This window comes from Brachionichthys hirsutus, chromosome 21 (genome assembly GCF_040956055.1).
Source record: "Brachionichthys hirsutus isolate HB-005 chromosome 21, CSIRO-AGI_Bhir_v1, whole genome shotgun sequence".
Lineage (NCBI taxonomy): Eukaryota > Metazoa > Chordata > Actinopteri > Lophiiformes > Brachionichthyidae > Brachionichthys > Brachionichthys hirsutus.
In genome coordinates this window covers 5082755-5096513 of record NC_090917.1, presented here as the reverse complement: position 1 = coordinate 5096513, position 13759 = coordinate 5082755, and the positions used below count along the sequence as shown (strand labels likewise).

Sequence of the window (13759 nt, the reverse complement as noted above, 5' to 3'; positions counted from 1 at the left end):
TTAAACGACAGCACCATCATTTATTTAGAGCCGATTCAATTGTGTTTTTATTAGTTTGGCCCAAGGCATGGCCATATTAAGAGTTAATGAAGCCTCTTTGTCTTTCTGTTCTTGTAATTTTGTATTACAGTCATCAGTTCGGGGAATTCCATTTTCACCCTCTCACTTCTTTCTCACCAGTCTGAGAAAAAAAAAGATTGCCTGTGGTGTGATGGGGCTGCAGCACACTTCTCTTCACATGCAGCAGGATGGCTATATGAAAGAAATACTTTTTCAGACATTGTGCCTTTTGGCTGGCGTGCTACAGGAAAGCGTGAGGTTGTTCAGTTAATATGTGTGCATGAATGTGATTCGAAAACAAACAAACAAACAAAAAGCGTTCTGTGAATGCTTCACGCTCCACTGCTGCTGAAATCAATAATCAGTTACCAATTGTATCAGTTCCAAGAGAACCATTAGTAAGAGCTCAGTGGATAACTTTTATCTGGCTTTAACACAGAACAGAACTGTAGCATGCAGATTTACTCCTGAATGCATCATGGGTGCTGAATTAATTTACATGTTTTACTTGTATTATATTAATGCACTTGATGCCTTGTAGAAAGACAATCTAATGGACCTGTCTGACCACCGTCTATACTTCAGTGCAGAGAAATCTACTACAGGCAGAGACCTTTACAGATCAGGGGTCTCAGACAAGGGAAGCTCGGGTGCAGGGGTCATTTAAATATGATTTGCGTATTTAAATGAGGGCGTGGTCGCTACTCCAACATGCAGTAGCAGTTTTGGGCACGGGCAAAGCTGGCAGCCGACCGGGGCGAGCACTTTAAAAAAATGTAATTATTGCGATCACGTATTTGGTCGGATAGTTGCCGGGGGGGGGGGGGGGGGGGGTGCAAATATATCAACAAAAACAACCAGGAACAGGGAAGACAGATGGAAACCCGTTACCATATCCTATATTGCTTGAACATTTTGAGGGTACTAAAAGTAACAGAACTCTTCAAATGTACTCTTGTTTGGGATATTGTGTCCACTGCTTGATAGCGCTTTGTTTCCTGTCTACAGACCTTTCATAGTGTCTGTGAACAAAGAAGAGAGAGACATTAAAAAGCCTGAAAGGAAACACACACAACGCTGTGAATCCAGCAGACAAGCAGAGAAGTTAGGAAAGCAGGCAACAGCAGCTGAGCTGAGCACCCCTCAAATCAGATGTGTTGGTATTTATAGATCAGAAAGCACTGTGAAGCGTTTCAGCTTCAAAAACGACCCTTCAAGGAAGCGTTTATTGTCTTTTCTTTGAGCAAGTTGAAAGCATGTCATCTGTTCAGATGCAATTGATAATTTACTTCAAATAAAAATCAATCTAATGGTTTTTGAGAGAAGATATAACGTATATAACACGTCTTTGCACAATTCCGTGCAGTCGGGGGATTTGTTGCCACAGCTTGGATTTGTCTGCTACGACCACTGCCTTATATTGGGCAAACAACTATCTTTGAGAGGTTGATTAAAACAAGAATCTTTGCAGCAAAGAGAGTGAACACTTCATCTCATCCTGTTATCTCAAAAAGCTAAGAGGAAGAAGCACGTTGAACAAAACCGAACTTCAAGCAACAGTTGTTAACGTTAAGCCTGCAGTACTGCAAATGATTCTGTACCAAGGACTTTCAATGGAAACAAGACCGCAAGGGCTTTTTTGAAATGCTCCTCTTAGACAGGATGTTTGACTGTATTTGTACTGTAATACATGCTACTGTGTGACTGTACTTGTACTCTAACATTCTATCTAATAAATATATTCTTCATTCAAAGAATATAAATCTTTTATCCTGCAACAAGAGCTTGATGATCTGTTGTTTATTCTATTTTAACCTGCTGAAACCAACTTACGTTGTATTTGTCACATAAAAGATCAGATGATTTCCTTCAATGCAGTGTTTTTTTCTTGCATTTAGCTTTAGCTTTGGCTTTGGCGGTGTGAATGTGAGGTTTGAGGCGCTCTCTCTTTGTCCTGGCCCAGAGATGAACTAGGGATCTGAACCAGGATGTACTCTTCCTCTCACCCAATGTCATCTGGGATTGGTTCCAGCCCCCCAGCGGCTCCGCAAAGGGCGAGCGGTCATAGGAAATGGATGAAGAGATATTCTAAGAGTATATATGCAGTACTACTCTTTTTCATAGTTCTAACTGTCTCATCTAATCTTTTATTTGTTTAAAACCATCTTCAGCGGATGTTTTGAATGCAAGTAATCTGAGCTTTGTTTCTGTTTGCTTGTTTGTATTTCAGTAGCTGTGGTTCATCTTGTTGTTATCAATCAGCTTTAGGTACCATAAAAGGAAACAAAATGAGCCTCCCATCAACTTGCTGTGCAAAAAAAGTCCTTAAGAAAATCTCACCTGTTAAATAGTCTGTTGGAACATCCTGATTTCTTTCATCATCTTAGCTTTTATTCTCTTGGTAAAACCTTCAAATATTCATTTAAAGAGAATTTGAACATCGTGCCATGCAACAACCTACACACGTCTTAATGCCTTCTTGATGTGAGTCTTTATTTCTCTCCTCCAAAAACAAAAAAGACAACAAATTTAATTATTCACTTGTTTCAGGAGTGAACGTGTCAATTATTTCTCTTCTCTTGAGTCCAGCAATGCATTCTTTTAATTGCCGATGAAAAATCTAGTGAGCCTTGAGTGTATTCGGAGAGCTGCTTTTTAGTCAATGCAATATACATGATGTGTCAGGGGGGGGGGCGTTCATGGTTGGATTACATAATTCCAGAGCAGTGAGAAGTATCTTGAAAACAAGTTTGCCACCCAAGGAGAATGCGTTCTTGACTGTGAGGCAGAGGCGACACAAACAGTCATAATTAATCCTCAACCGGATTGCAAAATAGTCATTTGTGAATATTAAGGTTTTTTTAATTGAATAAGAACCCGTAATCCTAATATAATGCACTGTATATAATCATAGGCAGTATATACATCAACCATGAACCTGTAAGCAGCCACATTTCTCCCACACATTGTGAGTTAATTTCTGCTCCACGGTGCGCAGACGCTTGTCGCTGAAATTCCCAAAAGCTTTGGCAGCACAGAGGGACTCATCCGGAGGCCGCAGAGCAATGTGCCAAGAATCAGAGAGGAACATATAGCCAGCGATAATGTGCCTTGCTTCCTCTGACACTCGTCCTACACCACTGGCTGTGCGAGGAGTGATTGAGAGGTTTGATTATGTTCCTCCCAGCCAGCTGGTTGGCAGGCAGAGGAACACACACATTTTGACACATTGCTGCATGAGCCAAAGTGTGAGGCCACAGTTTCTGGCATCAGAGTGTCTGGAAGAACATAACAGGAATAATAAAAGATGCAAGGATGTCAATCATCACCTAAAATGTATTTTTTTTTTCCTCCTCTCATTTTGCTGGCAGCAGTCTGTTCATCTAGAATCTTGCATCATTAGAGGGGTTTGCCTTTAGAGCAACGAGATGGAGATGAGATGGAAGACAGGCATGACTGCACGGGTAAAAAAAAAAAAAACCTTGAGGATTCTTGGGTTCTTTTGGGAGCGGGGTAAAGTCTTTGATGTTGTAGTTTCGTGGAAGCAAATAACACACTTTGATATTTCATAAGGCATCTCTTCTAAAAAAAAAAAAACTCACTCTGTCAAAGATTAGGCTTGAATTACCTGCCAGCTGAAAGATTTGCAGTTATTTTGGCTGCAGATATTTGTCTTACACACAGCACACCATTTTTTTTGAAATTTCCAATTTTCCAGAGGACTGGTGAGTGAATGTCTGTCCTCTTTGATTTTCTGAGGAAGATAAATCAGTGTTTGGATGAACATAAAAGCTAATGTATTCATAAAAGCTGTGATGAGTGCAGCTGTCTCCAGCATCTGACATCCAATCTGAGACAAGCCGCCTGGGGAGGTTGGACTATCCTCCACTGTGTGTGTGTGTGTGTGTGTGTGTGTGTGTGTGTGTGTAGCGATGTTTACGGGCATAACAAAGAATTTACTGTCTGATAGAGTATAATTTTAATCTAAGTGATGGAAAGCACTGCATGGTTATTGAAGAACTAAACACTATTCTTTTTATTGCCTTAATGAGGTTAAAATAAGCATATGCACATTAATAATCAATGAAGCTCAGTATTTGAAAGCACAGGTGATTTCAGGGTTAATAAATGACATACACTGCAATAAAAGCAACATAAATCTTTTTTTTTTTTTGCCAATTCTTAGAAGCTTTGCCAACAAAATGTCCTTTAAAATGCAACATTTAATGAGTCTATTCCACACAGTGAGTCTGCCCTGTTTCGCTTTTATGAGCAGTGCCGTTTAGAATAGCCTTGCTCACTGGAGCGGGTTTATACAGGATTATTTTGCTCCCTGAATAGCAGACCTTTGATAATCATCCGCCATCAGTTTGCATCGCTTTTAAGAGATTGGTCCACGTGGACATAAAAACACACACCTTGCTCAGTTGTGTGACGCCACCGTAGAAATGGCTGCCCGATACAGACATTAGTTTCCTTTTTTTGCTAAAGGTTTTGATGACGTGTTCATTAATCATTTGGCAGAAAGCAATTACTGCCACTACCGACCTGCGTTCATTCAACATGGTATGATATTCTGATTGGAGAACAACGTAAACCCTCATCACAAACGCCTCCTGTCGATTCAGGTGCGGTCCGGCATCCAGGGGTTGCTGATGCATCAGATGTGTTTTGGTTTCCTGGCGATGCGAGGTTCATCCGGAGGCAGCCTTGGGATGAGGCTTGTTATTCTCTCGCAGTGAGACACGTGGCACACGCTCTAATTAGAACACATCTCCTGGTGAGAGAGATGCTGAGGTCTGACTACTTCTCCAGTCGAATCAGTTTTCGAGTCTCGCTCGTCTGACAAATGGCAACAACAGCGAGGAGATGGCGCCGAACAACTCGTTCTAATTTGGAGGGCTTTGCAGAATTTCACACATCTAAATCTTGAAAAGGCTTGTGCCCAACAAAATCCCCCGTCTTTGCCATCTTCCTCTCATGCTCAGCTGGGGAGCAGCGCGGAGTCATAAATAACACTGATATTTGTAACATTGACGCAAAGATCTGATGCAAAATAGCAAAAAAAAAAACGTGTGCCACTTTTCACCACGAGTGACTAATATGCCCTTGCTTGTTTGAAACTTTCCTCTCCAACATTTAGAAGTACTTTTCACTGCCACACCTTTTTCTTCTCCTCCTAAAGCTTAACAGAGCACATGCACATGCACATGCTTATTAAATGCCATCCCTGCAGACCGCAGTTTCAACACCGGTCTGCAAAAAGGTCCAGAACATGTATCGTTACGTAGTTGAGACTGTGGCACAGTTGTCAGCACTTCATTTTAATTTGGCTCCGAAGCCACTGGAGATTTTGACCACTGGGACATCCTGTCGGCTGCAGAAGTTAAACTATTCTGAAGCGTTAGGACTGAATGAAGTGCACTGCCGAGGCTCTGCCTCTGCGGCGTCAGCTGCTGTCTCACTTACTATATAACAGGGGGCCCTACTTCAATCTCAGGTGAACACCCTGAGAAAGGGACGAGGATTGCTCTGTTCATAGATGCCATTTGGATTCAGCGCAGCTTTTCAAGTACACGCATGTGAAATTAACTTTCGTTGAAGCATGCGTTAGAGAAGGATTTTGCATTCTTTACAATCGTGCGTGTTAAAGTAGGAAGCAATATTTCAGAGAAGGAGTCCTTTAAAAAAAGATATTTTCACATGTTTCCATCTGAAGTTTACGCTCATTAAAATTCCAATGCAGGAATGTTTGAAGCTGCATTAACCGGCAGAGATTTGCACATCACACGAACGTGCAAGCTGTGACATTTAAACATTTTAAGTCAGTTTTCAACCAATACGCTGGGATTATTTAGTTGTTTCATTAGTGCTTTAGATGTTTAGAGCAAGTTGGGCCTTTTTATTTTGACATTCATTCCATCAGAAATAAAAACAAAACATAATGCTGCTGCTTTAAGCATGAATCAATATCAAATCAAACTGTGAATTCTATATTATATGGAGACAATGCTTTGTTTAAAAATGTAATACAAACTATGCATACATTAGAGATAATCATGCATCCTTGGGTAGTGGTTCATTTAGTCATAATGTTTGACAACCAGACCAAGTTTATACAAATACTCATTAAGAATAACAAGCACCTCATTTGCTTAAGCGCAAATAGGTCATATAATAGTTCTCCAGTGAAAAGGATTTTAAGATTTGCATGGGCTGCTTCCAGGGGGGATTTCTATTTGAAAAGGAAGCCGTGTGTGTGCGTGCGTGCAAGAAAGAGACAGAGAGAAGAGAGAGAGAGAGAGTTTTGACCTGCAAGCCTTCTCTGGAGAGCCGTTCACTCGCAAAGGTCTAATCAGACTCTGGCTGATGCTCGTTCTAGGGCGTTGCTCCTCTGCAGCCCTCAGGCCTAATTAGGACCCACGTGTAGCATATAGAGAGTCGTCGTTCACGGTGACGACTGGGAAGACGCTCACCTGTGAGCTCTCTGTTAGCCACCGGAATGAGCTGCTGGCAAGCATGATGACAAGAAGGGGTGGTGCCGCAGCACCACCACTCGGAGGTCGCATGAGCTTAATGAATGTTAGAACAGGGAAGAGAAAGAAGCTGTAAGGAGATGGGGGGGGAAAGAAAAGAAAAAAGGCAGACGTCTGGGCTGAGAGACGGTCTGAGAGAGAGGAGAATCTTTGAGGATTTCACTTTTAACAATGCGCTGCGAGTATTTGCAAACGATGAAGCAAATGAGGAGAAGCTGTCGCCTGAACGCACGGCTGAGTGAAAATAAGAACAGGTATGAGTGCTTCTTGAGTTCAGCCATCTGTAGCTTCGGTGCCAAACACCAGGAAACCTTCAAAGGATCTGTTACACGAGCATTCCAATTGGACTTTAGATGAAGTAGAATTCCGCATGATAAAAGTACTCGACTTCTGAGGTATGTAGATAACAGAGCGGATCAGCGTGTCCCACATTCTGCCGGCAATGAAATCATCATTAATGAGTCTAGTATTTGTTAAAAAACAACAGAAGAGAGTCTCCAAGTTCAATGCTCGGACGTCTACTAAGCGCAATATCAAACGCTGCACATTAAAATGCTGAGTCAGACTCTGCTGCGTTCCAGTGAACCCTCACACTCTCAATGAACTGTCTGTGTGTTTTCTTATCTTATAGGATCTTACTTTTCATTTGTGAGATGTGACTCATTCCCACTGTGGCTTAAAACTTCAGTCCAGTGTGAAATATATATTGTTGCTGGTGAAAAGATGGAGGATTGAGGCGGTCGTATATTTGTATTGGGAAGAAACTAGAATTAAAACTGCAAAGTCGCATAATTTAATGATCCGTATATTTAAGTACATGGTTTGACAGCTTATTACAGTTTGCATTCTGTACATGCAGTGTAATTGCACTGTGCTCTAAATGTAATTGTACAGCCTCTGTATAAGTACACAGGAATTACATTAAAGTAACGGTAAGTTCTTCCTGCCTTATATCTTGTCATTGCATCGTCATTCAGGCACTGCTAAAACAATGCAATGCAGAATTCACTTCCAACACATCACTTCAGATCATAAGATATACTGAAGCACCAGCTCATTTCTCGTTATTTTTTTTTACAACGCTGAGACGGTCGGGCTTTACTGTAACAATTCTCCATCTATCTGACGAGCTGCCACAAGTGTCGGCTCTCTGCTTTGTCTTTGACAAGTGATTGATATTCCTCACACCGACACCCACTCTCGCACCTGTCACGGAAAGACCCGGGAAAACCTCACAGACTGCAACAAATCGTCAAGGATTAAAAACTCTTAGTGGTCTAATCCTGTGAAACCACAGCCCGCTATGAAAAGAGAAGTATCGTTCAAAGGTTTTTAAGGGCTTCAAATTCCAATCATGGCTCAGATTTTCAGTTTAGACATGAGGTTGGAGAAGAATCGATGCAAAATACAGTGAGAGTTTCCAGTCAATTTCCCAAATGTATTGTGCTTCTGTTGCTTTTAATGATCACAGAAAAGCATTGTGGGTAGAGCAGTGGTAACAAAAATATAAATATGGATTTATTTATTTTTTTATAAAACCCTCAGAAATGTTGCAGGTTACAACCGACACATTCAATCCAGGTCTGAAGGAATGAGATTTTTTTTCCCACCCTGTCCAACAGGAAGTGATAGCAGGTTCACATTATGGCTCTACATTTCAGATTTGCCCCCACAGTGCTGCAGCTTAACGCGGCTCTCCCTGAAGACTTCTCTGACATTTTCCAAGGTCTTGCTTTCAAGCCCTGCCTTGATTAGTGAAGTAGGTTTTAAAATGAACTAATCCCCTTTTCCTGGAAATATCCTGTCCTTTTTATTTATTTATTTAAATAAACCAGTCAGCAATAACACGGTGCCCGCAACAGAACTCCCGTCAGCTAAAATGATGGCTAAATGGAGCAACAAACGGGATGCTGATGCTGATGCTTGCTGGTGATCCTTACTGGTGCCATCTTAGATTCTGCTCCGTCCTCGAGTGTCACGTCAAAGAGTATAATACTGCGTTTTGCTGTTTCCTGTGTGGAGACTTTTATACTGAGCTATATGTGTCTCATCTACGACAAAGTACTGTAGACAAATGAGTTTTTGGAATATGTTTCTGGAATAAATAAATCTTTTAGAATAAGTCACAAACCTCTACTCCCACTTGAAATCGTGGCCCACCATTTCATAAAACCTGACGTTGTGAGGTCTGTAGAAATCTCTCAGCTGCTCAATGACATCTCGGCCTATCTGCACGTGAGTCCTGCCCTTGGACTTGCCCAGGCAGCGAGGCGAGCCGCTGCTTTCCGGCTTCTTGAGGCAAGGGAAGCCCTTGGTGCGGTTGAAATAGAAATGTTTGTCTGTGACGATGCGCTTCAACCCGAGGAAGTCTTGCACCCGAGCCAGCTCCCCCGCCGGGTCCGTGATGAGACGCTCCCCGCTCACAAAGTGGATCTGAGCCAGGGGGAAGTAGCGGAGCCAGTTTTCCAGGTGCAGCCCGTACAGGCCGATCCGAATGGCATTCCACGATGTGTCCACGATGCCCAGGCTGCGGTTTCTGAATGCCAGCTCCTCGAAGCTCGGCAGGCCAGGGGTTTTTGATAAAGTCTGAGTGTAATCTGATATTGCACGAGTGACGGGGTCACGCACCACCACGATGAGTTTGGCGTCTCGGGACATGGCGTTGATCCGGTGCGGCGTCTCTCTCGTCACAAAGTAGCTCGGCGTCTTCTCCATCGTGATTTGGCTTTCAAGCGTCCTGGGCATTAATCCTCTGAGTAACAGATGAAAACACAAAGTAAGAGTGAATCACACATTTCTCATTTACAGCTGTTGTGAGCTCCTTAAATGACCAGGAAGGGAAACATATTCCGAGAGATGGAGGGAAAGTTGCATCAGATATTCTATTCAGGGCAAAGACTGCTGAAGAAGAACCCAGTTTCTTCCTGTAAATAATTAGAGGAGGATTGATGCTAAGTCACACTAGCCTGTTGTCACTGGAGACTTCTCCGCAGACAGCTCTCGGGTGGATTAGTCTAACATAGTTCAAGCATAATAAATCACAGTGAATGCAAGCAGAACCCGTATAGCAGAACAAACCCTGCTGGGTCGCTTCTGCAGGGTCTCTGAATTTAGGTCATTGTTGTCTTTGACAAAAATGACTGGACAGGTATAGGCCTAGAATAAAACGTTGAAGTTAAAAGACAGCAAAAAAAAAAGGAATCTGGAAATGATTTTCTCCTCTCGTCAAATTATCATTTGGTTTATAGGCAATCAGGAAAGGATGTATCTGTGAGTTCCTCTTTATTCATCTGTGACACTCAACTTTAGTTGATCACTGCACAATGATTGCACCCCATCATCCACGAGTGTGGCCATTTCCCATCAAACCCTCCAATCAAGAGCTTCTATTTCCACAGTCTAGGATGCAGTGAGAAGGACCTTTGAAGAAGCACTGTATTCACTGGACTGCTTTTCATGGTGTCATATTTTCTACAGAGATCTAAGTGATATAAATGGGGATTTTTTTTCTTCCTATTTTCTAAATGAGAGTAGTTTAAATTATTTAAATGTTAAGGGAAGGTGCGTTGGCATGTCCTACCTCACTCGTAAGAAGGGAAAGTAGATGACAACATCGTACAGCACAATCAGGACTGAGTTTGTTTTTGGTTTAAGAAGCTTTAATATGCACCATATCTCAGCAGCCATAAACCCAGTTGATGCCGCTGGAAAGGATCAGAATGGACTCAGATGAATCTTCTGTTCACACAGTGACCCTTTACTCTGTAGCCATTAATTCTGCCTAGCAACATAACTTCAAACATGTGCTAAATATGACTGCTGATTTCATCTATCTTGTTTTTCATTTCTTATATTGATATAATCAAACAGCATGTAGACCAAAACACTGCAAACTGAGAAGAAAAGCAAGTCAAAAATATCCGTTTGCCCTTTCGACATGAGAGTTTACAAGACAGTTAGCAACTGTTTGTTTTCCAAAGCAGCCCTCTAAAGTCCACGAGTTGGTATCTGACCTTTCCTCCACAGCTTTGGCAGCTGGCAGTCAGTAAATAGGCGAGGCTTCAGATCTGGATCGCATCTCTGAGATAAAAGGGCTGACACCATCCTGAAGACGGCCAATTAGAGAAGCGTTTAGTTTCTACGTATTTTATTATACAGCTGAAACACATCCCTCCAGCAGGCTGCATGCAGGTGTGTGTGTGTGTGTGTGTGTGTGTGTGTGACTGGTGTCTGTTTGTGTGCCCAATAGTTGATTAAATTGGAATATATTTGATCTGAACCTGCAATTAAGGAGTTTCTATAAAGATGTGGATTCTTCATGTTTGAATAAATTGTCCTATATGTGAGGGAGCAGCTCAGGAGCCTGCCAGCCGCATAGAGCAGAGAGAACAGAGCAGTTTACGCTGTTTGCCTCCAGAGCTTGGATTTTATGACAAATCCAATGAACTGCTGAGCAATACATAAAAAAAAAGAGAGCCACTCTTCTGACTGAAAACTGAGCAAATTAAGGCCTCTAAAGTTTCTTGTAATAATAATGGAACAATATTCAAAGAGATTGCAGAATAACCATCACGCCGGGACGTTTATACCTGCAAAACATAATCCGAAGAAAAGGGTACAGATTAAAGCCGTGTGTAGGCAAATAAAAGAAAAAAAAGAAAAACAAAATTTTTCGACCGGAAAAGTAGATTTAGTCTGTAAAGTGGGTTTAATTTCCAGATCTGAAATAAATAAATACCACCGTTTGTCTCAGCTTTCTCTATTCATCATTATGATTCATTTTTATTGTATTTATTTTATAGGTGGCGAATGTGAATGTCAGACGTGCACTATGGTCTGATTCAGCTTCAACTTTTATTTCCTGCTCGAGATGATCCGTAATTCCTTCAAGGCGCACCTGTGCAGGTGCGACGCGCTCTTACCTGTACCACTCCAGCCCTCTGTCATAATTCCTGTCGAAGAAGTGCGTCTCAGTTCCAGCTGCTCGCACGTCGGGATGAACCCTAATGAACTCCAGAACCGCTCTCGTCCCTCCTTTCTTCACACCAACGATGATGGCATTCGGCAACTTTTTATTCCCAAACTTGAAATTGCTCAAAGGCAGGCTGGGCGTGTCGTTCCTGGCAAAGTGTCGTTCCCGGTGAGCGGCCGGAGCATGATGTCTTTGGTCGGTTTTCAGCCGCGGTGGCTCGACCGCGCTCAAAGGCAGGACGCACGACAGCAGGGATTTCCGATCAGCCTGCAGGGCGCGCGTCTGACAGCTGGGCGGCGGATCACCTGAGGTCTGCATGAGAGCACAGGCGGGGAATAGCGCACAGTAGCACAGGTATGAAAGGAAAAGGGAGAACACACAGATGGATGTTCTTGTGAGCCTGTGAGAGAAGGGGAGAAGTCGGCCGAGGAGGAGCGCGCATGCCATCGCTCCATGGATACGCACAGTGCATGGTTTTCCCCGATTGATTTTTTTGTTTGTTTACGTTCCGTCCTCACGATTGGCTTCCTTTACGCATTCGTTTTTGAATGATCCATCGTCTCCAGAGCAGTGAACAACTTCAGCGCCTCATCGTCAACACTTCAGAGCGTTAACTCAGTGCGCTCCATCTCCGCAGTCCGTGCGCACTGATGTGGAAATGACATCCTTCCTTCCTTCCTTCGCCACGGTCATCATCGCGTAATAGTGAGCAGCAGCGCGTTCCCTGGCAGCGCCAACCCGCCTAATGGTGACGTCAGAGCCTTTAAAACAAGTTCACGCATATGTGTGATTCTGTATTTATTATTAATGCGTTTAAAATAAAATAAAGCATTAAATTAAATTAGATGGTGACACAATTGAATCTAAAGTTTGGTTTATCGAGCTATGAGCAGGATGTAGTTTATGAACACCGATTTAATGACCCAAAACAAGAGCCTCTTTCCAAAGGAAGCTGTCTTGAGGTTTATTAAAACTGCAGAAGATTAATAAAGAAGACGCGTAACAATAGAAGCCATAAAAACAGCAACAAGGAAAATAAAGAAAACAAAGGGAAGGGAAGTAGAGTTCAGTTAGTAATTGTGTTTCTATTCCTAAACAGTATCAAGCAGCAAACTTACGCTTCTCTGTTTGTGTGACTCTCTGGATAATGAATGTAAATGTGTGTTTTCCTTCATGTCCAGTGTTAAGGAGCTGTCAGCGATTATCGGCTTCATTTGAGACAGTAAGACTCAATAATTAAAGCACTCTGAAAAAGAGACTAAATCATTCTAAATCTAGGAAAACAATTTAAAAAAATACTGTAATATTCAGTTCTTAAAATTCATGAATGCCACGTTTTTGACTCAGTGACTGCTGGACAAACTCCATCTGTTCATGACGGTCATGTGATATGATCAACAGCTCCAGAATAGCATGTTAAAAAGCCTGGTGGGATCGGTTTAAAAGGTTCAAAACTAAGCTTTGAACTTTAGAAAATTACAGACACTCTAATAAATAAAGTCCGTGTTTTAACACAAAGACGTACCTCGATTCAGTGTCTCAAGATCAGGTGAAGCTCTTATCATGAGCTTGAGTTTTCCCGTAACACGTAAACCCTGCAGCCATGCAGAGCAGCGATCAGAGGGTTGAGCTGCAGCTCCCCACAGTATTAATGATCCAACCCTGACCTGCATTCACTTGCTTGGCATCGCTCCACTTGCCAGCAGAAGAAGTGTTGAAGTGTCTCCTTTGAACAAAGTGTGCAAAGCGGGTCATTTGTCTTCGTTTGCTGATGACTGATACAGATGCAGACAAGCCAGAGGAGGAAGCAGAGGAGGATACTCACTCTGAAGATGTCAGAGATGCTTGGGGAGGAGTTGAGATGTCACCGGGATGCTCCCAAGAGTATCTGCACCCAATCTCAGAGGCCTCTGATTAAAGAATGATTTATAGGGGCTGGTTGGAGAGGCCAACTCAGCAATCCCTCGAGTGAATATGATTTTTCCTCAGGAAGAAGGCGGGTAAATCAAACTTTGTGCATGGGTGACCTGCAAAGCTACAGGGTGAGGGTTCAGGAATTAAATGTTATAATCTCCTCTGAGTGTGCAGCTTGTTTGTGCCTTTTTTTTAAATCAAAGATGATGATACAAAAATAATAATCATTTTATCCCTATTGAATTTATAGAATATATTATTATTGCACCACACACAT

At 42.3% G+C, this 13759-nt stretch overlaps 1 protein-coding gene across 1 annotated transcript; it reads right to left on the bottom strand.

The window, feature by feature from the left end:
• Positions 1-8729: 8729 nt before the first annotated feature.
• On the bottom strand, positions 8730-12015 carry LOC137909988 (heparan sulfate glucosamine 3-O-sulfotransferase 2-like). Its single transcript, XM_068754414.1, has 2 exons — positions 11519-12015; positions 8730-9348 (listed from the first exon to the last, which is right to left on the bottom strand). The coding sequence occupies exons 1-2, from the start codon at positions 12013-12015 to the stop codon at positions 8730-8732; spliced, it is 1116 nt and encodes a 371-aa protein (XP_068610515.1).
• Between the last annotated feature and the right edge of the window lie 1744 nt (positions 12016-13759).

Excerpts from the sequence above, each read along its gene's own strand:
- LOC137909988 (XM_068754414.1), bottom strand. The coding sequence starts at position 12,015 with ATGGCATGCGCGCTCCTCCTCGGCCGACTTCTCCCCTTCTCTCACAGG. Across the intron at positions 9,349-11,518 it reads AGAGGGCTGGAGTGGTACAG|AGGATTAATGCCCAGGACGC; the intron begins GTAAGAGCGCGT and ends TCTGTTACTCAG.